General features: G+C 56.5%; 3 protein-coding genes across 7 annotated transcripts in view; 2 read left to right on the top strand and 1 right to left on the bottom strand.

The window, feature by feature from the left end:
* LOC138224561 (uncharacterized) overlaps positions 1–23030 on the top strand; it is a 277799-nt gene that overhangs the window by 231196 nt on the left and 23573 nt on the right. Inside the window, exon 1 of one of the 3 annotated variants that reach the window (XM_069182448.1) lies at positions 20206–20977. The exons of the other annotated variants lie outside the window; for them this stretch is intronic. The gene's annotated coding sequence lies outside the window, so the exon portion shown is untranslated. Of the gene's footprint in view, positions 1–20205; positions 20978–23030 lie in introns of those variants that run through there. 3 annotated transcript variants of the gene reach the window in all.
* Positions 217–16146, top strand: LOC138224559 (myocardin). 2 transcript variants are annotated; one of them, XM_069182445.1, is made up of 14 exons: positions 217–964; positions 1070–1255; positions 4066–4122; positions 5361–5437; positions 8665–8878; positions 9803–9996; positions 10078–10182; positions 10274–10515; positions 10605–10743; positions 10817–11179; positions 12444–12542; positions 12787–12924; positions 13716–13770; positions 14940–16146. In XM_069182445.1, exons 2-14 carry the CDS (start codon positions 1201–1203, stop codon positions 15239–15241), a joined length of 2040 nt encoding a protein of 679 aa, XP_069038546.1. In that variant the 5' UTR covers positions 217–964; positions 1070–1200; the 3' UTR covers positions 15242–16146. The 2 variants fall into 2 exon arrangements, with proteins under 2 accessions (XP_069038546.1, XP_069038545.1); XM_069182444.1 differs by having other exon boundaries at positions 217–1255.
* Positions 16434–20551, bottom strand: LOC138224562 (uncharacterized). Of its 2 annotated transcripts, none has more exons than XM_069182449.1 (7): positions 20503–20551; positions 20186–20206; positions 18954–19262; positions 18176–18478; positions 17686–17955; positions 17093–17239; positions 16434–16922 (listed from the first exon to the last, which is right to left on the bottom strand). In XM_069182449.1, exons 1-7 carry the CDS (start codon positions 20537–20539, stop codon positions 16855–16857), a joined length of 1155 nt encoding a protein of 384 aa, XP_069038550.1. In that variant the 5' UTR covers positions 20540–20551; the 3' UTR covers positions 16434–16854. The 2 variants fall into 2 exon arrangements, with proteins under 2 accessions (XP_069038550.1, XP_069038551.1); XM_069182450.1 differs by having other exon boundaries at positions 17138–17239.

Genomic DNA, 23030 nt, shown 5'->3' with positions numbered 1-23030 from the left:
CATTCTCAAACTCACACACACTGACACACACTCTCAAACTCTCTGACACACAAACTTAAATTCCCACACACACCCTGTCAAACTTATGCACTGATACAGTCAAACTCATACACACATCAAACACACCCTCTGTGTCAGTCAGTGTGTAGGTATGTCAGTCGCTGTGTCAGTCGCTGTGTTCGTGAACGTGTAGCTGTGTCAGTCGCTGTGTCAGTCGCTGTGTGAGTCCTGTGTGAGTCGTTGTGTCAGTCGGTGTGTAGCTGTGTCAGTCGGTGCTCTGTGAACGTGTAGCTGTGTCAGTCGGTGTGTAGCTGTGTCAGTCCTGTGTCAGTCGCTGTGTCAGTGAACGTGTAGCTGTGTCAGTCGCTGTGTGAGTCCGGTGTCAGTCCTGTGTCAGTCGGTGCTCTGTGAACGGGGTGGAGGGACAGAGAGAGTCGAGAGGGGGAGGAGTCTGAGTCAACAGTCTGAAGCAGCTGGGATCTGGATCAGAGAGGAGGGAGAGCAGGAGGAGCAGCGAGGACTTTTCAAAACAGTTCTCTCTCCGACAGTGTCCGCTGTCAGCACAGCACAGAGGGAGGCTCAGGGTGAGCAGTCTGTACTGAGGAAGAGCCTGGCGTCTCTGCTGAGGAAGAGTCAGGAGTCTGTACTGAGGAAGAGCCTGGAGTCTCTGCTGAGGAAGAGTCAGGAGTCTGTACTGAGGAAGAGCCTGGAGTCTCTCCTGAGGAAGAGTCAGGAGTCTCTACAGAGGAAAAGTCTGGAGCCTCTCCTGAGGAAGAGTCAGGAGTCTGTACTGAGGAAGAGCCTGGCGTCTCTCCTGAGGAAGATTCAGGAGTCTGTACTGAGGAAGAGTCTGGAGGCTGTACTGAGGAAGAGTCAGGAGTCTTTACTGAGGAATAGCCTGGCGTGTCTCCTGAGGAAGACTCGGGAATATCCCAGTCTGACACAGCTCCGGCCCTGGGCTGCTGTACGTCATCTTCATCATCATCAGTGTCCGTCACCCACTGTCCACCTCTCTCTCTGTCCACCTCCTATTGTCCATCACTCACTGTCCACCTCTTCTGTCCCGAAGGAGAGACTGACAGCTGCAGAGAGACAGACAGCGCCCCCTCCTGGACAGACTCCTCCGGGGTCTCCTCAGGACTGTCCTTCTACAGTTTCCGACTGCGCCTCTTCCTCGTTCTTCCTCAAGGCCTGTCCGTCATGACTCTCCTGGCGTCCGAGAGATCCCTGCTCATCCGGAACAAGTTCCGCTCCGGTAGGATTACTGAGGGCTTCTCTGTGATCTCCTCTCTCTCCCTGTGTCTCCTGTCCTGTTGTGTGTGTTTATGACTGAGGGGTTCTGTGTGATCTCCTCTCTCTCCCTGTGTCTCCTGTCCTGTTGTTGTGTGTTTATGACTGAGGGGTTCTCTGTGATCTCCTCTCTCCCCCGTGTCTCCTGTCCTGTTGTTGTGTGTTTATGACTGAGGGATTCTCTGTGATCTCCTCTCTCTCCCTCTGTCTCCTGTCCTGCTGTGTGTGTTTAATACTGAGGGCTTCTCTGTGATCTCCTCTCTCTCCCTGTGTCTCCTGTTCTGTTGTGTGTGTTTATGACTGAGGGGTTCTCTGTGATCTGCTCTCTCTCCCTGTGTCTCCTGTCCTGTTGTGTGTGTTTATGACTGAGGGGTTCTGTGTGATCACCTCTCTCTCCCTGTGCCTCCTGTCCTGTTGTTGTGTGTTTATGACTGAGGGGTTCTGTGTGATCTCCTCTCTCTCCCTGTGTCTCCTGTCCTGCTGTGTGTGTTTATGACTGAGGGGTTCTCTGTGATCTCCTCTCTCTCCCTGTGTCTCCTGTCCTGTTGTTGTGTGTTTATTACTGAGGGGTTCTCTGTGATCTCCTCTCTCTCCCTGTGTCTCCTGTCCTGTTGTGTGTGTTTATGACTGAGGGCTTCTCTGTGATCTCCTCTCTCCCCCGTGTCTCCTGTCCTGTTGTTGTGTGTTTATGACTGAGGGATTCTCTGTGATCTCCTCTCTCTCCCTGTGTCTCCTGTCCTGTTGTGTGTGTTTATGACTGAGGGGTTGTGATCTCCTCTCTCTCAATTTCAGTTTCAATTCAAGATGCTATATTGGCATGACCAATGAATAAATCGGTGATGACACAACAATACAATTAACACAACATCTACAGACATTTACAAAATAGACACATCGTAATACACTTACATACTCACATATGGAGCATTATTAGAGAGCATTATCTCTCTGTGTCTTCTGCCCTATTATGTTTGTTTATTACTGAAATGTCATTTTTGATCTCCTCTTTATCATAGAATTTCCTGCATAAACTGTTTATTGAATGTTTGAGGTTTAATATCTTTGTATCTTTCCTGAGGGACAGTGCTGTGACTAAGTTTTCAGTTCAGTTCAGTATATCAATGCAGTCCAGTCCAGCCTGGAGAGTCTCAGACTGCTCTGTCAGTGTCAGTGGAGTCTGATTATAATCCCAGTGAAGACCTAGTCCAGCTCCCAGTCCAGTCAGTCCAGTCCAGCCTGGAGAGTCTCAGACTGCTCTGTCAGTGTCAGTGGAGTCTGATTATAATCCCAGTGAAGACCTAGTCCAGCTCCCAGTCCAGTCAGTCCAGTCCAGCCTGGAGAGTCTCAGACTGCTCTGTCAGTGTCAGTGGAGTCTGATTATAATCCCAGTGAAGACCTAGTCCAGCTCCCAGTCCAGTCAGTCCAGTCCAGCCTGGAGAGTCTCAGACTGCTCTGTCAGTGTCAGTGGAGTCTGATTATAATCCCAGTGAAGAACCAGTCCAGCTCCCAGTCCAGTCAGTCCAGTCCAGCCTGGAGAGTCTCAGACTGCTCTGTCAGTGTCAGTGGAGTCTGATTATAATCCCAGTGAAGAACTAGTCCAGCTCCCAGTCCAGTCAGTCCAGTCCAGCCTGGAGAGTCTCAGACTGCTCTGTCAGTGTCACTGGAGTCTGATTATAATCCCAGTGAAGACCTAGTCCAGCTCCCAGTCCAGTCAGTCCAGTCCAGCCTGGAGAGTCTCAGACTGCTCTGTCAGTGTCACTGGAGTCTGATTATAACCCAGTGAAGAACTAGTCCAGCTCCCAGTCCAGTCAGTCCAGTCCAGCCTGGAGAGTCTCAGACTGCTCTGTCAGTGTCAGTGGAGTCTGATTATAATCCCAGTGAAGACCTAGTCCAGCTCCCAGTCCAGTCAGTCCAGTCCAGCCTGGAGAGTCTCAGACTGCTCTGTCAGTGTCAGTGGAGTCTGATTATAATCCCAGTGAAGAACCAGTCCAGCTCCCAGTCCAGTCAGTCCAGTCCAGCCTGGAGAGTCTCAGACTGCTCTGTCAGTGTCAGTGGAGTCTGATTATAATCCCAGTGAAGAACTAGTCCAGCTCCCAGTCCAGTCAGTCCAGTCCAGCCTGGAGAGTCTCAGACTGCTCTGTCAGTGTCACTGGAGTCTGATTATAATCCCAGTGAAGACCTAGTCCAGCTCCCAGTCCAGTCAGTCCAGTCCAGCCTGGAGAGTCTCAGACTGCTCTGTCAGTGTCACTGGAGTCTGATTATAACCCAGTGAAGAACTAGTCCAGCTCCCAGTCCAGTCAGTCCAGTCCAGCCTGGAGAGTGTCAGACTGCTCTGTCAGTGTCAGTGGAGTCTGATTATAACCCAGTGAAGAACTAGTCCAGCTCCCAGTCCAGTCAGTCCAGTCCAGTTTCTCAGACTGCTGATTTCAGAAGCGAGTGAGAGGGGAGAGTTAGAGGAAGAATTTACTTAGCAAGAAAGAGAGAGAGAGGGACAGCTGAAGAGGGGGAAGGGGTGACAGAAATAGCCTCTCTGGTGGAGAAATAGCTGCCCCCCCCCCTCCACCCCCCCAGCTGGTCCTAACACTCAGCACACAGGTGCATGCTGGGAAACATCACCCCACCCCCCACCCCAAACACTTTACCTGTCTGAGTGTCAGTGTGTGCGCCTGGCTCTCTCAGAGGGTGTGTGAGTGGAGGGCTTTTTCTGTGTGTCTGTGTACTGGCTTCTCGCCTGACAGCTTAAACAGCAGGTTCGTGTTCTCCTCTGTTTCTCAGTCCTGCAGTTACGCATACAGAACCGGAGACAGCAGACAGAGCTGAGCTCTGAAAACGGTAAGAGTCTCCAGTCCCTTATACCAAACTGTAAGGAGAGTTTAGAGACACAGACACTCCAGAGTCCCTTATCCCAGTCTGTGAGAAGAGTTTAAAGACACACACACTCCAGAGTCTCTTATCCCAGTCTGTGAGAAGAGTTTAAAGACACACACACTCCAGAGTCTCTTATCCCAGTCTGTGAGAAGAGTTTAAAGACACAGACACTCCAGAGTCCCTTATCCCAGTCTGTGAGCAGAGTTTAGAGACACACACACTCCAGAGTCCCCTATACCAGCCTGTGAGCAGAGTTTAAAGACACAGACACTCCAGAGTCCCTTATCCCAGTCTGTGAGCAGAGTTTAGAGACACACACACTCCAGAGTCCCCTATACCAGCCTGTGTGCAGAGTTTAAAGACACAGACACTCCAGAGTCTCTTATCCCAGTCTGTGAGAAGAGTTTAAAGACACAGACACTCCAGAGTCCCCTATACCAGCCTGTGAGCAGAGTTTAAAGACACAGACACTCCAGAGTCCCCTATACCAGCCTGTGAGCAGAGTTTAAAGACACAGACACTCCAGAGTCCCTTATACCAGCCTGTGAGCAGAGTTTAGAGACACACACACTCCAGAGTCCCCTATACCAGCCTGTGAGCAGAGTTTAGAGACACACACACTCCAGAGTCCCCTATACCAGCCTGTGAGCAGAGTTTAAAGACACACACACTCCAGAGTCCCCTATACCAGCCTGTGAGCAGAGTTTAGAGACACAGACACTCCAGAGTCCCCTATACCAGCCTGTGAGCAGAGTTTAGAGACACAGACACTCCAGAGTCCCCTATACCAGATTGTGAGCAGAGTTTAAAGACACACACACTCCAGAGTCCCTTATACCAGCCTGTGAGCAGAGTTTAAAGACACACACACTCCAGAGTCCCCTATACCAGCCTGTGTGCAGAGTTTAGAGACACAGACACTCCAGAGTCCCCTATACCAGCCTGTGAGCAGAGTTTAAAGACACACACACTCCAGAGTCCCCTATACCAGCCTGTGAGCAGAGTTTAGAGACACAGACACTCCAGAGTCCCCTATACCAGCCTGTGAGCAGAGTTTAAAGACACAGACACTCCAGAGTCCCCTATACCAGCCTGTGTGCAGAGTTTAGAGACACAGACAGGCTGTGCCCAGAGCTGGAGACTGGTGCTCAGACTCTCCTCCTGTCCTCTCTCCTGGCTCCCTGGTCTTCGTCGTCCGGAAGGCGTGAGGACCAGCGGTGTCTCTGTCGCGGGAGAGAGGGAACGCAGCAATGGAGACCGGGAAACCGAGAAAGGAGGGGTGAGACCCTGATTCCTTCCTTTCAACACCGCTAGCACAGCGCAGTGACAGTGGGGTACAGTGGGGCACAGCGCAGTGACAGTGGGGTTCTGTGGGGCACAGCACAGTGACAGTGGGGTTCTGTGGGGTACAGCGCAGTGACAGTGGGGTACAGGGGGGTACAGCGCAGTGACAGTGGGGTACAGGGGGGTACAGCGCAGTGACAGTGGGGTTCTGTGGGGTACAGCGCAGTGACAGTGGGGTACAGTGGGGTACAGCACAGTGACAGTGGGGTTCTGTGGGGTACAGCGCAGTGACAGTGGGGTACAGTGGGGTACAGCGCAGTGACAGTGGGGTTCTGTGGGGTACAGCGCAGTGACAGTGGGGTACAGGGGGGTACAGCGCAGTGACAGTGGGGTTCTGTGGGGTACAGCGCAGTGACAGGGGGGTACAGTGGGGTACAGCGCAGTGACAGTGGGGTTCTGTGGGGTACAGCGCAGTGACAGTGGGGTACAGGGGGGTACAGCACAGTGACAGTGGGGTTCTGTGGGGTACAGCGCAGTGACAGTGGGGTACAGGGGGGTACAGCACAGTGACAGTGGGGTTCTGTGGGGTACAGCGCAGTGACAGTGGGGTTCTGTGGGGCACAGCGCAGTGACAGGGGGGTACAGTGGGGTACAGCGCAGTGACAGTGGGGTACAGGGGGGTACAGCGCAGTGACAGTGGGGTTCTGTGGGGTACAGCGCAGTGACAGGGGGGTACAGTGGGGCACAGCGCAGTGACAGTGGGGTTCTGTGGGGTACAGCGCAGTGACAGTGGGGTTCTGTGGGGCACAGCGCAGTGACAGGGGGGTACAGTGGGGTACAGCGCAGTGACAGTGGGGTTCTGTGGGGTACAGCGCAGTGACAGGGGGGTACAGTGGGGCACAGCGCAGTGACAGTGGGGTTCTGTGGGGTACAGCGCAGTGACAGTGGGGTTCTGTGGGGCACAGCGCAGTGACAGGGGGGTACAGTGGGGTACAGCGCAGTGACAGTGGGGTTCTGTGGGGCACAGCGCAGTGACAGTGGGGTACAGTGGGGTACAGCGCAGTGACAGTGGGGTTCTGTGGGGTACAGCGCAGTGACAGTGGGGTACAGTGGGGTACAGCACAGTGACAGTGGGGTACAGTGGGGCACAGCGCAGTGACAGTGGGGTACAGGGGGGTACAGCACAGTGACAGTGGGGTTCTGTGGGGTACAGCGCAGTGACAGTGGGGTACAGGGGGGTACAGCACAGTGACAGTGGGGTTCTGTGGGGTACAGCGCAGTGACAGTGGGGTTCTGTGGGGCACAGCGCAGTGACAGGGGGGTACAGTGGGGTACAGCGCAGTGACAGTGGGGTACAGGGGGGTACAGCGCAGTGACAGTGGGGTTCTGTGGGGTACAGCGCAGTGACAGGGGGGTACAGTGGGGCACAGCGCAGTGACAGTGGGGTTCTGTGGGGTACAGCGCAGTGACAGTGGGGTTCTGTGGGGCACAGCGCAGTGACAGGGGGGTACAGTGGGGTACAGCGCAGTGACAGTGGGGTTCTGTGGGGCACAGCGCAGTGACAGTGGGGTACAGTGGGGTACAGCGCAGTGACAGTGGGGTTCTGTGGGGTACAGCGCAGTGACAGTGGGGTACAGTGGGGTACAGCGCAGTGACAGTGGGGTACAGTGGGGCACAGCGCAGTGACAGTGGGGTTCTGTGGGGTACAGCGCAGTGACAGTGGGGTCCTGTGGGGTACAGCGCAGTGACAGTGGGGTTCTGTGGGGTACAGCACAGTGACAGTGGGGTTCTGTGGGGCACAGCGCAGTGACAGTGGGGTACAGGGGGGTACAGCACAGTGACAGTGGGGTTCTGTGGGGTACAGCACAGTGACAGTGGGGTTCTGTGGGGTACAGCGCAGTGACAGTGGGGTACAGCGCAGTGACAGTGGGGTTCTGTGGGGCACAGCGCAGTGACAGTGGGGTTCTGTGGGGCACAGCGCAGTGACAGTGGGGTACAGTGGGGCACAGCGCAGTGACAGTGGGGTTCTGTGGGGTACAGCACAGTGACAGTGGGGTCCTGTGGGGTACAGCGCAGTGACAGTGGGGTTCTGTGGGGTACAGCACAGTGACAGTGGGGTTCTGTGGGGCACAGCGCAGTGACAGTGGGGTACAGGGGGGCACAGCGCAGTGACAGTGGGGTTCTGTGGGGTACAGCGCAGTGACAGTGGGGTACAGTGGGGCACAGCGCAGTGACAGTGGGGTTCTGTGGGGTACAGCGCAGTGACAGTGGGGTACAGGGGGGTACAGCGCAGTGACAGTGGGGTTCTGTGGGGTACAGCGCAGTGACAGTGGGGTACAGGGGGGTACAGCGCAGTGACAGGGGGGTACAGTGGGGTACAGCGCAGTGACAGTGGGGTTCTGTGGGGTACAGCGCAGTGACAGTGGGGTACAGTGGGGCACAGCGCAGTGACAGTGGGGTTCTGTGGGGTACAGCGCAGTGACAGTGGGGTTCTGTGGGGTACAGCGCAGTGACAGTGGGGTACAGGGGGGTACAGCGCAGTGACAGTGGGGTACTGTGGGGTACAGCGCAGTGACAGTGGGGTTCTGTGGGGTACAGCGCAGTGACAGTGGGGTACAGTGGGGCACAGCACAGTGACAGTGGGGTTCTGTGGGGTACAGCGCAGTGACAGGGGGGTACAGTGGGGCACAGCGCAGTGACAGTGGGGTTCTGTGGGGTACAGCGCAGTGACAGTGGGGTTCTGTGGGGCACAGCGCAGTGACAGTGGGGTACAGTGGGGTACAGCGCAGTGACAGTGGGGTTCTGTGGGGTACAGCGCAGTGACAGTGGGGTACAGGGGGGTACAGCACAGTGACAGTGGGGTTCTGTGGGGTACAGCGCAGTGACAGTGGGGTACAGTGGGGTACAGCGCAGTGACAGTGGGGTACAGGGGGGTACAGCGCAGTGACAGTGGGGTTCTGTGGGGTACAGCGCAGTGACAGTGGGGTACAGTGGGGCACAGCACAGTGACAGTGGGGTACAGTGGGGCACAGCGCAGTGACAGGGGGGTACAGTGGGGTACAGCGCAGTGACAGTGGGGTTCTGTGGGGCACAGCGCAGTGACAGGGGGGTACAGTGGGGTACAGCGCAGTGACAGTGGGGTACAGTGGGGTACAGCGCAGTGATAGTGGGGTACAGGGGGGTACAGCGCAGTGATGGCAGCAGTTTTCTGCATCTCCTCAGGAAGAGCCCCCCGCTGCGGACCCCCCGAGTCTCGCTCTGTGCTCGGAGAAGGGTGCCCCTGCTGTGCTGACGCCCCCGGTGCCCCCGGTCTGGCCCGGTGGGCAGCGGATCCCGCAGAAGAAGGCCCGGCTGGCGCAGGACCTGAGGGACGCAGTTCTGGGTCCAGCAGGACCACTGGAGCTCCTGCAGAAACACCTCCTGCCCCTGGAGCCGGGTGAGAGACAGGGGGCACTGAGGGGGCGGTGTGTCAGAGTGTCAGAGTGTCACTGTGTCACTGTGTCAATGTGTCAGAGTGTCAGAGTGTCAGAGTGTCACTGTGTCAGAGTGTCAGAGTGTCAGAGTGTCACTGTGTCACTGTGTCACTGTGTCAGAGTGTCACTGTGTCAATGTGTCAATGTGTCAGAGTGTCAGAGTGTCACTGTGTCACTGTGTCAGAGTGTCAGAGTGTCAGAGTGTCACTGTGTCACTGTGTCAATGTGTCAGAGTGTCACTGTGTCAGAGTGTCACTGTGTCACTGTGTCAGAGTGTCACTGTGTCACTGTGTCACTGTGTCAGAGTTTCAATGTGTCAATGTGTCAGAGTGTCAGAGTGTCAGAGTGTCAATGTGTCAGAGTGTTAGAGTGTCACTGTGTCAGAGTGTCACTGTGTCACTGTGTCAGAGTGTCACTGTGTCACTGTGTCACTGTGTCACTGTGTCAGAGTGTCAATGTGTCAGAGTGTCAGAGTGTCAATGTGTCAGAGTGTTAGAGTGTCACTGTGTCACTGTGTCACTGTGTCAGAGTGTCAGAGTGTCAGAGTGTCACTGTGTCAGAGTGTCAGTGTCAGAGTGTCACTGTGTCACTGTGTCACTGTGTCAATGTGTCAATGTGTCAGAGTGTCAGAGTGTCAGAGTGTCACTGTGTCACTGTGTCAATGTGTCAGAGTGTCAGAGTGTCACTGTGTCAATGTGTCAGAGTGTCAGAGTGTCAGAGTGTCACTGTGTCAGAGTGTCAGTGTCAGAGTGTCACTGTGTCACTGTGTCAGAGTGTCAGTGTCAGAGTGTCACTGTGTCACTGTGTCAATGTGTCAGAGTGTCAGAGTGTCAGAGTGTCACTGTGTCAATGTGTCAGGGTGTCACTGTGTGCCTCTCCTCTCTCAGTTTCCTTCCCACAGTCCTCTGAGGGCTTCGATGATGACATCACAAGCTCCTCCTCCTCCTCTCCCGAGCAGCTCGGGGGCCAGCCCTCCCCGGGCTTCCCCCCGTCGCCGGGGCGACCGGGCGACCCGTCGCTAAGCGACCTGTCCCCTGGCCCCTCCCCCTCGACCGGCAGCAGCAGCCCGAGCGGCTGTCAGGTGAGACAGCGAGAGGACGGCGCGCCGGCGGGGGGCCGGGGGGGGCGGCTCGGCCGGGCCTCACCACTCCTCTCCCCGCAGTGCAGCCTGGTGTTGCTCCCGGCAACCGAGAGCGGCCGCCAGCCGGGGGCCGCGCCCGACTCCACGGCAACGCCCAGGAGAGCCGCCGCGCCGCTGCTGCCCAAGGTAGGCTGTGCCCACCGGAGTCCCGCCGGGGCCCCGCCGCGCGCGCTCCGCCCCCAGGGCCCCACCCCTCCCCTCTCGGTCTCTCGCGCAGGCGGCCGCCCCCCCGCCGGCCCGCCCGCCGCGCCCGCGCCGCCCGCCCGAGGCCAAGCCCAAGATGAGGAAGCTGAAGTACCACCAGTACATCCCGCCGGACCAGCGCGGGGAGGGCGGGGCCGGGCCGGCCCCCCCGCCCGCCGACCCCGCCTACTCCCGCCTCCTGCAGCAGCAGCAGGTGTTCCTGCAGCTGCAGATCCTGAACCAGCAGCAGCCGCCGCCGCCCGCCGCCGCGCACAGGTAGGGCTCCGGCGCCCGCCGCAGGGAGGGGGGGCCGCTCGCGCCTCGCACGCTGACGGACTCCCTCTCTCCTCCCCCCCGCCCACCAGCCAGCAGGTGGTGAGGTTCACCGCGGCCCCGCCCCCGGCCGGCCCCCAGCCCCTCCCCCTGAAGCCGGGCCCCGCCCCCGGCGACCCGGGCCCCGCCCACAAGCTGGAGCTGCTCCCGCCCAACCTGGACGACCTCACGGTAAGGGGCGGGGCCTCGCCGGGGGGGGTGTGGCTGCGGCGAGCCGGAGGGACGAGCTCTGTTCCCCCCGCAGGTGTCCGAGCTCCGGCAGCAGCTGAGGAAGAGGGGCCTGCCGGTCTCGGGGACCAAGCCCTCCCTGCTGGAGCGCCTCAAGCCCTTCCAGATGCCCCGGGCCAGCCTGCACCCCGCCCCCGCGCTCGACCTGGCGCCCCTGGGGTTCCTCGCCGCGCCCCCGGCCCCCCCCGCCCCCCCGGCCCCCCCGGGCCCCGCGGAGGCGCCGGCGGCCTGGAGGCCCGAGGCTCAGGGCTGGCAGCGAGTGGAGGAGGAGCTGAGCGTCGAGGCGGAGATGCAGAAGAGGATGAGGATGTGGCACAGGGAGAGGAAGAGGGAGAGGGAGGCTGGGGGCCGGGACGTCAGCGGCGGCGGCACTGAGGAGGTGTGTCCTGTAGTGTCCAGTCAGTCAGTCAGGGTCACTGTCCTGTAGTGTCCAGTCAGTCAGTCAGTGTCTCTGTGCTGTAGTGTCCAGTCAGTCAGTCAGTGTCTCTGTGCTATAGTGTCCAGTCAGTCAGGGTCTCTGTGCTGTAGTGTCCAGTCAGTCAGTCAGGGTCTCTGTGCTGTAGTGTCCAGTCAGTCAGTCAGTGTCTCTGTGCTATAGTGTCCAGTCAGTCAGGGTCACTGTGCTGTAGTGTCCAGTCAGTCAGTCAGGGTCTCTGTGCTGTAGTGTCCAGTCAGTCAGTCAGTGTCTCTGTGCTATAGTGTCCAGTCAGTCAGGGTCACTGTGCTGTAGTGTCCAGTCAGTCAGTCAGTGTCACTGTGCTGTAGTGTCCAGTCAGTCAGTCAGTGTCTCTGTGCTGCAGTGTCCAGTCAGTCAGTCAGTGTCTCTGTGCTGTAGTGTCCAGTCAGTCAGTCAGTGTCTCTGTGCTGTAGTGTCCAGTCAGTCAGTCAGGGTCACTGTGCTGTAGTGTTCAGTCAGTCAGTGTCTCTGTGCTGTAGTGTCCAGTCAGTCAGTCAGGGTCACTGTGCTGTAGTGTTCAGTCAGTCAGTCAGGGTCACTGTGCTGTAGTGTCCAGTCAGTCAGGGTCACTGTGCTGTAGTGTCCAGTCAGTCAGTCAGGGTCACTGTGCTGTAGTGTCCAGTCAGTCAGTGTCTCTGTGCTGTAGTGTCCAGTCAGTAAGTCAGTCAGGGTCACTGTGCTGTAGTGTCCAGTCAGTCAGTCAGTGTCTCTGTGCTATAGTGTCCAGTCGGCCAGTGTCACTGTGCTGTAGTGTCCAGTCACTCAGTCAGGGTCACTGTGCTGTAGTGTCCAGTCAGTCAGTGTCTCTGTGCTGTAGTGTCCAGTCAGTCAGTCAGGGTCACTGTGCTGTAGTGTCCAGTCAGTCAGTGTCTCTGTGCTGTAGTGTCCAGTCAGTAAGTCAGTCAGGGTCACTGTGCTGTAGTGTCCAGTCAGTCAGTCAGTGTCTCTGTGCTATAGTGTCCAGTCGGCCAGTGTCACTGTGCTGTAGTGTCCAGTCAGTCAGTCAGTGTCACTGTGCTGTAGTGTCCAGTCACTCAGTCAGGGTCACTGTGCTGTAGTGTCCAGTCAGTCAGTGTCTCTGTGCTGTAGTGTCCAGTCAGTCAGTCAGGGTCACTGTGCTGTAGTGTCCAGTCAGTGATGATGAGCCAGTGTCCAGGTGGTCACTGTGTTTCCTCCTGTCCCCTAGTCCTGCGAGACTGCCCTCCATCCTTTCCTGCAACAGGAAACAGGAAGCCAGGGGGCGGGCCCTGAGGGTGACGGACAGGCGGACGTCTTCTCCAAGCAGGTAGGCGTCAGTTGTCCGCTGGAGACAGACTGGGGCAGATTCCAGCAGCATTCACCCCAGGGGGGAGGAGGGGGGCAGCTGGGTGCTCACCCCTGTAAGAGAGAGGAGTGGGAGCCAGTCAGGGGTTACTGGGGGGGCTGATGCACTGGTGGTGGGGGGCGCAGAGCCCAGACTGACCCCTGGGATCAGGGGCAGCGCTGGTGGGGGCGGGGCTGACCAGCGGCCTGGTCTCTGTGCCCCCCAGGTGCTCTGCGTCCAGCCCTGCGAAGCGATTGGCCAGGACTTCGAGTTACCGTTGGAGATCACCGTGAGCCCCGCCCAGGCCCCGCCCACGGGGCGGACCCTGGAGGAGGAGCTGCAGGAGGCCATCCAGCGAGTGCAGGTGAGGGGTCAGGGGTCAGGGGTCGGAGTTCACAAAGAGAGGGCGTGAGAGGCAGGGAGGGACAGCTGACTCTTTGTTGACTACGTATGTCTCACTTTCCTCAAGGCGACATCTGGACTGAGGGAGAGACTCCACAGCACCCCAGTGAAGCCCAGTTTAAGGGGACCTGCAGTCCCAGTTTCTCCGACTGTTTATTAAATCTTTGTAACAAAATATGTGTTGATGAAATTGAAAAAATGACTAAACTGGAACTGAGCACAAAGCCGTGAGCGTTGCGAGAGGGCTGTAAGAGGCCCTGTGGCCCAGAGCTTGTGAGAACTGTGACGCGATGCGGCCCTTCCTGCTCACTAGTCCTCGTGCTGCCTGATGTGCTGTGATGCAGAGTGAATCGTCCAGCTTGTGCAGCAGGTCTGTCCCACAGTGTGATCTGCAGCAGCGCTGACAGGTCAGTCGTGTTTGTGGGTAGGAGCGTCTGGAAGAGGAGAGCCGTCTTCCTGCTGGGCTGAAAGAGCTGATTCACACGCCTGCTTGTTCACAGTGGAACAGAGCTGCTTCAGCTCGTGCTGAGTCTCTGGCGCTGGGCTGCACTGGGAACTGGGGCTGTCTGTGATGGCAGCAAGAGGTTTTACACCTCACTGTGCACATTTTACTTCTATTGTGATTGGAAATGTGCTCATCAGTGCCTATTCTTTCTAACCCTGAAATATAAAAACAGCCTTGCAGTTGGCCTTTAATAAAGACACACTGACCACACAGACTGGACCTTTAACTCTCTCTGTCTTTGTTGCCAGATGGCTCCCAGTCAGTCCATAGACGACATCCTGGACACTCCTCTGAGCTGCACAGGTGAGACTCACACTCCCATCAGCCCTGACCACACCCTCAGTGTCCAGTCAGTCAGGGTCACTGTGCTGTAGTGTCCAGTCAGTCAGTCAGGGTCACTGTGCTGTAGTGTCCAGTCAGTCAGTCAGTCAGGGTCACTGTGCTGTAGTGTCCAGTCAGTCAGTCAGGGTCACTGTGCTGTAGTGTCCAGTCAGTCAGTCAGGGTCTCTGTGCTGTAGTGTCCAGTCAGTCTGTCAGGGTCACTGTGCTGTAGTGTCCAGTCAGTCGGTGTCTCTGTGCTGTAGTGTCCAGTCAGTCAGTCAGTGTCTCTGTGCTGTAGTGTCCAGTCAGTCGGTGTCTCTGTGCTGTAGTGTCCAGTCAGTCAGTCAGTGTCTCTGTGCTGTAGTATCCAGTGTCTGTCCAGTCAGGGTCACTGTGCTGTAGCGTCCAATCAGTCAGTCAGGGTCGCTGTGCTGTAGTGTCCAGTCAGTCAGTCAGTGTCTCTGTGCTGTAGTGTCCAGTCAGTCAGTCAGTGTCTCTGTGCTGTAGTGTCCAGTCAGTCAGTGTCTCTGCGCTGTAGTGTCCAGTCAGTCAGTCAGGGTCTCTGTGCTGTAGTGTCCAGTCAGTCAGTCAGGGTCTCTGTGCTGTAGTGTCCAGTCAGTCAGTCAGGGTCACTGTGCTGTAGTGTCCAGTCAGTCAGTCAGGGTCACTGTGCTGTAGTGTCCAGTCAGTCAGTCAGGGTCACTATGCTGTAGTGTCCAGTCAATCAGTCAGTCAGGGTCTCTGTGCTGTAGTGTCCAGTCAGTCAGTGTCTCTGTGCTGTAGTGTCCAGTCAGTCAGTGTCTCTGCGCTGTAGTGTCCAGTCAGTCAGTCAGGGTCTCTGTGCTGTAGTGTCCAGTCAGTCAGTCAGGGTCACTGTGCTGTAGTGTCCAGTCAGTCAGTCAGGATCACTGTGCTGTAGTGGTCAGTGGTCAGTGGTCAGCAGTCAGCGGTCAGTGTCTCTGTGCTGTAGTGGTCAGTGGTCAGTGCTCAGCGGTCAGCGGTCAGCGGTCAGCGGTCAGTGTCTCTGTGCTGTAGTGGTCAGTGGTCAGTGGTCAGCGGTCATTGTCACTGTGCTGTAGTGGTCAGTGGTCAGTGGTCAGTGGTCAGCGGTCAGCGGTCAGCGGTCAGTGTCTCTCTCCTCTTCTCTCCAGACTCCCTGTCCTCGGTCTCGGAGCTGCAGGCCGCTGCCCCCGCCCCTGTGCTGCCCGAGCCGCTGTGCCCGTCGCTGTCCCTGGAGCTGCCCGCCTCCCCTCCGCCGGCGCCCCCCGCCCCGCCCTCCCGCAAGCGCAGCCGCGAGCCGGGCGGCCCGGACCCCGCGGACTGGCTGGAGGCGCTGACCAGCGGCCTGCGCCCCACCACGCCCCCCGCCGCGCCCTTCCTGGAGTCCGACTTCGGCCTGGACTCCGAGCTCAGCGTGAGCCGCGTGCTGGACCTGATGGTGGAGCAGTGGTGAGGGGGCGCGGCCCGGGGCGCCCCGAAACACACTCCCACCGCCGCCGCAGGGCCTGACGCGAGCGAGTCGCCCCAGGGCCCCAGACAGAACCCCCAGCACATAGGGGAGCCCCCTCAAGCACAGCAGCGCTGCGTCAGGAACCGCCACCGCAGGGCCTGACACAGACGCTCAGGAGCTCCTACCAGAGGTCAGAGCTCTCCTGTGTTTGAACTCTTGATATCGGGGTGACAGAGCTCTCCTGTGTTTGAACTCTTGATATCGGGGTGACAGAGCTCTCCTGTGTTTGAACTCTTGATATCGGGGTGACAGAGCTCTCCTGCTTTTGAATACTTGGTATCGGGGTGACAGAGCTCACTGGTGCTCTGACTCTTGATACCGGGGTGACAGAGATCACCTGTGTTTGAACTCTTGATATCAGGGTGACAGAGCTCACTGGTGCTCTGACTCTTGATATCGGGGTGACAGAGCTCTCCTGTGTTTGAATACTTGGTATCGGGGTGACAGAGCTCACTGGTGCTCTGACTCTTGATATCGGGGTGACAGAGCTCACTGGCGCTCTGACTCCTGATATCGGGGTGACAGAACACACCTGTGCTCAGAGAGAGTGTGACTTTCTTTCCCAGTATGCCCAGTAGCTGATGTTTATGAGTTCACAGAGAACACTGGACGTCCCTGGAGCCGACAGTCAGGTTGAGTACCTGAGCCCAGGGCAGCTGGGGGGACACACTGTACCCAGCTGCGGTGCTGTAGGACTGCGGGGTGCCCTGGCGTCAGTGTCCAGTGCTGGGTCTGTCACCCTGAGGTTAATTTATTGCAAAGTTCTCGATTAATTTATCCCCTGTTGCGAAGTTGCGTGCTGGAGCAGCAGTGTCAAAAATAAAGTCTTAACCGATTGTTCTGCTCGATCTCTGTCGCCTGACCTCCTCTCTGCTGCGCTGGGGTGAAGCAACACAGCTCTCGCCCACAAGGCCCGAGCACAGGCCGGACAGGTAGTCTGGGGTCACGGGTTCGAGTCTGAGCTGGGCTGCTGGCTGTCCTGTGACTGGAGCTCTCCAACACACTTCAACACTATACACATCAACAAAGCACAGCTCAACACAAGGCAGTTCAAGATGACACAACACCGGCTGACACACTGCAACACAACACAGCTCAAGGGAACACAATTTAACACAACACGCTTCAACAAAGCTCCTCAAAACACACTTTATTTCAATGTCGTGCTAAACATACGACAACAGTCATCACGTGGGTAGAGAGTTACCCGCTGATCATTATTTACACAAAATGTTTCAGACACGACTGAGGTTCTCTGCACTTTGCAACACACAGCTGCAGCACCAGAGGGGGCTCTGCAGGACCCGCAGGTGAGCTTCCTGTGGCCTGCTGTACATCCGCTAAGGGCGCCAGGGGTCCTCTTCCACGGCGTGTTCCAGGCTCCCGCCACCCTCGGTGCAGAGGAGACCCTCCTGTTCTCGGTTTCGGGGCACCTCTGCGCAGGTCCCCCTCGTGCGCGGAGAGCAAGGCGCGAGAGAGGGCGGCCTGTTTGTCCCCTCCAGCCTGGACCCTTCTCTCTCTCTGCTGTCCTGGGCGTTGTGAGCCAGAACTGGGGCTCAGCACACTGTGACCACGGCCTGCCCGGCGTCGCCCGGACCCCAACTCATCCTCCTGCACAGAGCCCCTGCAAGAGGAATCGGCAGCCAAGTTACAGCACTTTGGTGTTGGGTGTGACCTGATTGGCTGTGAAGGGTGATTGACAGCAGGACTGGCCAGTCAGGGTGTTACCTGATTGACTGTGAAGGGTGACTGACGGCAGTACTGACAGGTAATGATTGGCTGTGATGCTGTTACCTGATTGGCTGTGAAGGGTGACTGACGGCAGTACTGAGTACTGACCTCTCTGTGCTCTGCTGGTGAGCAGGAAGTCAATGACAAATCCTACAAGGGCCACAAGCACCAGAGCGCTGAGGACATGACGCCACAGCAGGCTGACGGACCCTGAGGGACAGGAGAGACAAAATAAAGTCAAGTAAGAAAGACGAGAGAAACAGACACAGAGAGAGAAGAGCTCAGGCTGTTCTCACCTCTCTGCTCAGCTCAGAGCTGCTGGTATCGACAGGGACACAGAGACTCTAGCACACAGACAGAGAGAGAAGAGCTCAGGCTGTTCTCACCTCTCTGCTCAGCTCAGAGCTGCTGGTATTGACAGGGACACAGAGACTCTAGCACACAGAGAGAGAGAGAAGAGCTCAGGCTGTTCTCACCTCTCTGCTCAGCTCAGAGCTGCTGGTATCGACAGGGACACAGAGACTCTAGCACACAGACAGAGAGAGAAGAGCTCAGGCTGTTCTCACCTCTCTGCTCAGCTCAGAGCTGCTGGTATTGACAGGGACACAGAGACTCTAGCACACAGAGAGAGAGAGAAGAGCTCAGGCTGTTCTCACCTCTCTGCTCAGCTCCAGCGCAGTCACTCTGCTCAGAGCTGATGTTCCTGTACTGATAGACACAGCAGTATGTCGGGGGATAGTCAGGGCTGTGGGGGACATGGAAGCTGACTGCACTCTCTCCTGCTGCAGCCTGTTCCTCTCCCAGAGAGGCCCTGCTGTGAGGCTGCCGCAGGTGGAAGACAGCTCCGGTGATCTCTGAAGGGGCTTCACAGAGAACCAGCGTCTCAGGGCCCCGCGTGGAGACAGAGACAGACGGCTTCCCCAGATCTGAAACAGAGAGACACAGGGCGGAGTCAGGAGGCGTCTGGGTGTCTCGGACCCAGTGCCGACGGGAGAGCGGGCAGGCTGCGGCTGCCTGGCCCAGCAGGAGGCGCTGTTTCGCCTGGAGAGAACCTGCCAGCGGGGCCTGGGCCGGGGGGCGCAGCCGGGGGCAGCTGAAGATTTCCCACAGGGCAGTGGGACTGAAGGAGGGCGCGCAGCTCCTTACCCATCACGGTCAGCGTCACGGCCTTGCTGCGCGGAGACAGCAGGTAGACCTGACCCACGGTCAACAGGTACTGACACCTCAGCTGGACCCTCCTGACCACACTGCGGCGCCCCCCGGTGGCCAGCTGAGCCCCAGTGAAGGACCTCCGGCAGGCTGGGTGACTCTCAGTGAGTCGCGCTCCCTCGGTGTAGAAGGAGCAGTGAGACACAGAGACAGACTGAGGCCCCTCACAGCTCAGCTCCACCGAGTCTGTCTCTCTGACCACTGCAGGGCTCACTCTCAGCTCAGGCTTCGGGGGGTCATCTGCAGGACACAGCAGAATGCCAGCCAGCTCGTATTAAAACCTCATACTGACCAACACCTGGACTGTGTGTGTGTGTGTGTGTGTGTGTGTGTGTGTGTGGCGGAGCTAGTGTGGTGATGTCAGCGCCCTTACTGCGTGTAGCAGGGACCTCAGCTGCCTGGGCTGGGGGGGGTCTCCTTCAGCTCACACGCCTGGTGACCTGTTGCGTTACGCCGAAGACCCCAGGTGTGGGGGCCGGAACGGGCGGCGTTGGGCACGACCCCGCTTGGAACCGTGACTGTCACATGTGGGTGACTGACTGACCCCTTACTGACCAACACCTGGACCGTGTGTGAGACTGACCCCATTCTGACCAATAAGCTTTCTGTTCCTCTCTGACATTGTTTCTGACAGAATACATTGGAGCCTGGTATAACTGTGTTTGTGACACAGAGATACAAACAGCACAGTGAAGTGACTTATTAAAACACTCACCCAGCACCTGTACTGTGGTCTTGTCACTGCGCTGTGAGCGAGAGACTGGGTCTCTATACTCACAGCTCAGATCAATATCATTGTACAGCCCAGTCTGTCTCAGTCCCTGAAGAAGCTCTGTCCCAGACACAGTGAAGAGACACTCATTCCCTGAGACTTTCAGAGTCCTGAAGACACTGGGATCTGTGTGTCTGTACAGCTCACAGCTGATTCCTCTCACAGACTCAGGAGCCACACAGGTAACAATGATAAAACCTTCTAAAGTTAATACCGGAGAGTTCACACCAACAGCTGGTCTCTGCTTTTGACCTGGGAACAGAGACAGTCAGGGGGTTGTTAATATCTGTCACAGGAACAGAGACAGTCAGGGGGTTGTTAATATCTGTGACAGGAACAGAGACAGTCAGGGGGTTGTTAATATCTGTGACAGGAACAGAGACAGTCAGGGGGTTGTTAATATCTGTGACAGGAACAGAGACAGTCAGGGGGTTGTTAATATCTGTGACAGGAACAGAGACAGTCAGGGGGTTGTTAATATCTGTGACAGGAACAGAGACAGTCAGGGGGTTGTTAATATCTGTGACAGGAACAGAGACAGTCAGGGGGTTGTTAATATCTGTGACAGGAGCAGAGACAGTCAGGGGGTTGTTAATATCTGTCACAGGAACAGAGATAGTCAGGGGGTTGTTAATATCTGTCACAGGAACAGAGACAGTCAGGGGGTTGTTAATATCTCTCACAGGAACAGAGACCGTCAGGGTGTTGTTAATATCTGTGACAGGAACAGAGACACTCAGGGGGTTGTTAATATCTGTGACAGGAGCAGAGACAGTCAGGGGGTTGTTAATATCTGTCACAGGAACAGAGATAGTCAGGGGGTTGTTAATATCTGTCACAGGAAAAGAGACAGTCAGGGGGTTGTTAATATCTCTCACAGGAACAGAGACCGTCAGGGTGTTGTTAATATCTGTGACAGGAACAGAGACAGTCAGGGGGTTGTTAATATCTGTGACAGGAACAGAGACAGTCAGGGGGTTGTTAATATCTGTCACAGGAACAGAGACAGTCAGGGGGTTGTTAATATCTGTGACAGGAGCAGAGACAGTCAGGGGGTTGATAATATCTGTCACAGGAACAGAGACAGTCAGGGTGTTGTTAATATCTGTGACAGGAACAGAGACAGTCAGGGGGTTGTTAATATCTGTGACAGGAACAGATAGTCTGATACTGACCTTCAGCTGCAATGTAGAGACCTGGGAACAGATGGACAGAGAGTGAGAGAGTGAGAGAGAGAGAGGAAGAGACTGAAAGTGAGTGAGCTCAGAGAATGACACTCCTCACACACACTGTTGCACACAGTCTGATGAGGCAGAGAGACGTGTAGGAAGACAGTCTTACAGCCTCTCAGTGCTGACAGAACTCCTCTCCCTCCAACATTCAAAATACACAAACACACACCACACACAGACGGACACACAGGGGGCCACCCTCCAGCGTGGGCAGAGGAGAGAGAGGGGAGAGGAAAGCAGGAAGAGAAGGAGTCACTCACAGGTTTGCAGGAGGAGAAGAACCACACAGGACGCCATTTTCAAAACAGTTACAAGCGTCCGGCCCTTAATGATGAAATTAATTGAGGAAGAGCTGCAGGAAACAACAGTACAAGAGAGAACTGTTACGCAAGGGCATACCAGGAACAGGGGTCAGTGTGGATTAGGGCTGAGGTGAAGAGATGGCACTGACATGCTTTGGGCAGTAAACTGTGGCAACTGTACTGCACACTTCAGGTCTCCATGGGAACTGCTGCCAAGCAGCGGGACTCCGGCGCCCTTTCTCAAAATGGCGGCCGCAAGGCTTCACTGCGTTTGGCTCAAGCAGGGGGGGGGCGCCATGTTGAGTGAGGGAACGGCCGACTGTCCTCTGGTTCCGGGAGTCCATGTGTCGAACCCGGGACCCCGAGAGTCCGGTTCTGTCTCGCTGTCGACCGTTTTTAAACGGCGTTGTTTTCGTCATGGAGGACAGAGAAGGTGAGCTACCCCTTTAAATGGATTTTGTTTTGTTTTAATTAGTTTTTGGTTGTTTTGTGTGTGTTCCGCGAAAGTTTAGCCGGGGATGGAGCGCAGCCAACGGTGTGCCAACCGAATCCGGGGTCGAGCCGCCGGTACCATCACCACGAGTTATGATTTCCTGTCTCAGTACTGTTTATCGGGCTTCTTCCGACGCTTCTGCGGACCGGTTGTTTACAGACCAGAACTACTGAATAAAACATGTAAAAACCCGGAGCCCTCGATCACAGCCCCTCTCCCGAGTTTATTTAGAGATGCTGTAATAGTGTTAATAGAGCTTTGCCAGCAGGGGGAGCCACACTGGACCCAGGACCTGCGGGAGACTCCTGGGACAGCTCAGCCTGCTGCAGGGAGAGGTGTCAGTGGGGCCAGCAGGGGGCGCTCACCCAGTACAGTGACGGGGACACTAGACTGGAAACAGGCGCCGTCCTTCGGATGAGACGTCAAACCAAGGTCCTGACTCTCTGTGGTCATGAACAATCCCGGGGCGTCTCTCGAGAGGAGTAGGGGTGTTACCCCAGTGTCCTGGTCAAATTTCCCCCTGGCCTTTACCCATCATGGCCTCCTAATAACCCCCCTCTCTGAACTGGACTCATCACTCTGCTCTCCTCCCCACTGAGAGCTGGAGTGTGGGAGCGGACTGGAGATCGTGCATGTGGGGTACACCCTGCTGGTGGTGGAGGGGATCCCCACTTCCTGTCCAGCGCCCTGAGAGGAGTGTCCAGAGAAGTGCTGTACTAACTGTAAGGAATTATTATTATTATTATTATTATTATTATTATTATTAATTATTGTTATCCTGTGAGAAGCATATTGATAATATTGCTGATGTTTTTATCTGAGAAATTAGGAACTGAAACTGAGAGGGGGGCTGAGAGGGGTTCAGATGTCCTGTTTACACACCCAGCTGCACACGAGAGGAGCAGAGGAGCCCCCTGTGTGTTTCAGAGTCGAGCAGAAAAGAAGCTGAATGCACCCTGCAGCTGAGCTTGAAGAGGAGTACCTGAGGAACTGAGTCTCTTTAGTCTGAAGGGAGTGTCCCACGCTGATAGGCTGGAGGAACTGAGTCTCTTCAGTCTGAAGGGAGCGTCCCTCACTGACAGGCTGGAGGAACTGAGTCTCTTTAGTCTGAAGGGAGCGTCCCGCACTTACAGGCTGGAGGAACTGAGTCTCTTTAGTCTGAAGGGAGCGTCCCTCACTGACAGGCTGGAGGAACTGAGTCTCTTTAGTCTGAAGGGAGCGTCCCGCACTTACAGGCTGGGGCTCTGAGTTGCTCTGTGCTTCAGAGGCTCAGGCCTGCAGTTTCCTGGTCGCTATGCGGTCTCTGGAGTTACTTCAAACCGCAATGACAGAGCTCTAAGCTGCAGGAGGCGTTGCCCTTATAATCCCAGTAGTCCCAGCTCTCGGACTGGGCGTCCCGCTGTCCGAACAGTCCCCAGACCCGTGAGGAGTGAGGCTGTCCCGTCTGAACAGTCTCTCGCCAAGAGCAGGAGTCTCCTCTTCCTTCTGTGCTCTCACTCTGGACTGCTGCCCACAGCAGTGAGTGAGCAGTGAGCTGTCACACTGTCTGTGGTGACTATCTGCTGTTTCCTGACTCTGTCCTCCTCGTGTTCAACACTCTGTAAAAACAGTAACAGGAGCTGATCAGTTTAACACTGTGTAGCTCAGTGTGCCGATTTCCAGTTCAGACTCCAGACCCCTGACTCTCCCAGTCCAGACCCCAGTCTCTCCCAGTCCAGACCCCAGTCCAGACTCCAGTCTCTCCCAGTCCAGACCCCTGACTCTCCCAGTCTAGACTCCAGTCTCTCCCAGTCCAGACCCCAGTCTCTCCCAGTCCAGACTCCAGTCTCTCCCAGACCCCAGACTCTCCCAGTCCAGACTCCAGTCTCTCCCAGTCCAGACCCCAGTCCAGACTCCAGTCTCTCCCAGTCCAGACCCCAGTCTCTCCCAGTCCAGACTCCAGTCTCTCCCAGTCCAGACCCCAGACTCTCCCAGTCCAGACTCCAGTCTCTCC

This window comes from Lepisosteus oculatus, chromosome 23 (assembly GCF_040954835.1).
Source record: "Lepisosteus oculatus isolate fLepOcu1 chromosome 23, fLepOcu1.hap2, whole genome shotgun sequence".
Classification (NCBI taxonomy): domain Eukaryota; kingdom Metazoa; phylum Chordata; class Actinopteri; order Semionotiformes; family Lepisosteidae; genus Lepisosteus; species Lepisosteus oculatus.
The sequence above is the reverse complement of the archived record's forward strand: the minus strand, read 5'-3'. Positions and strand labels throughout refer to the sequence as shown.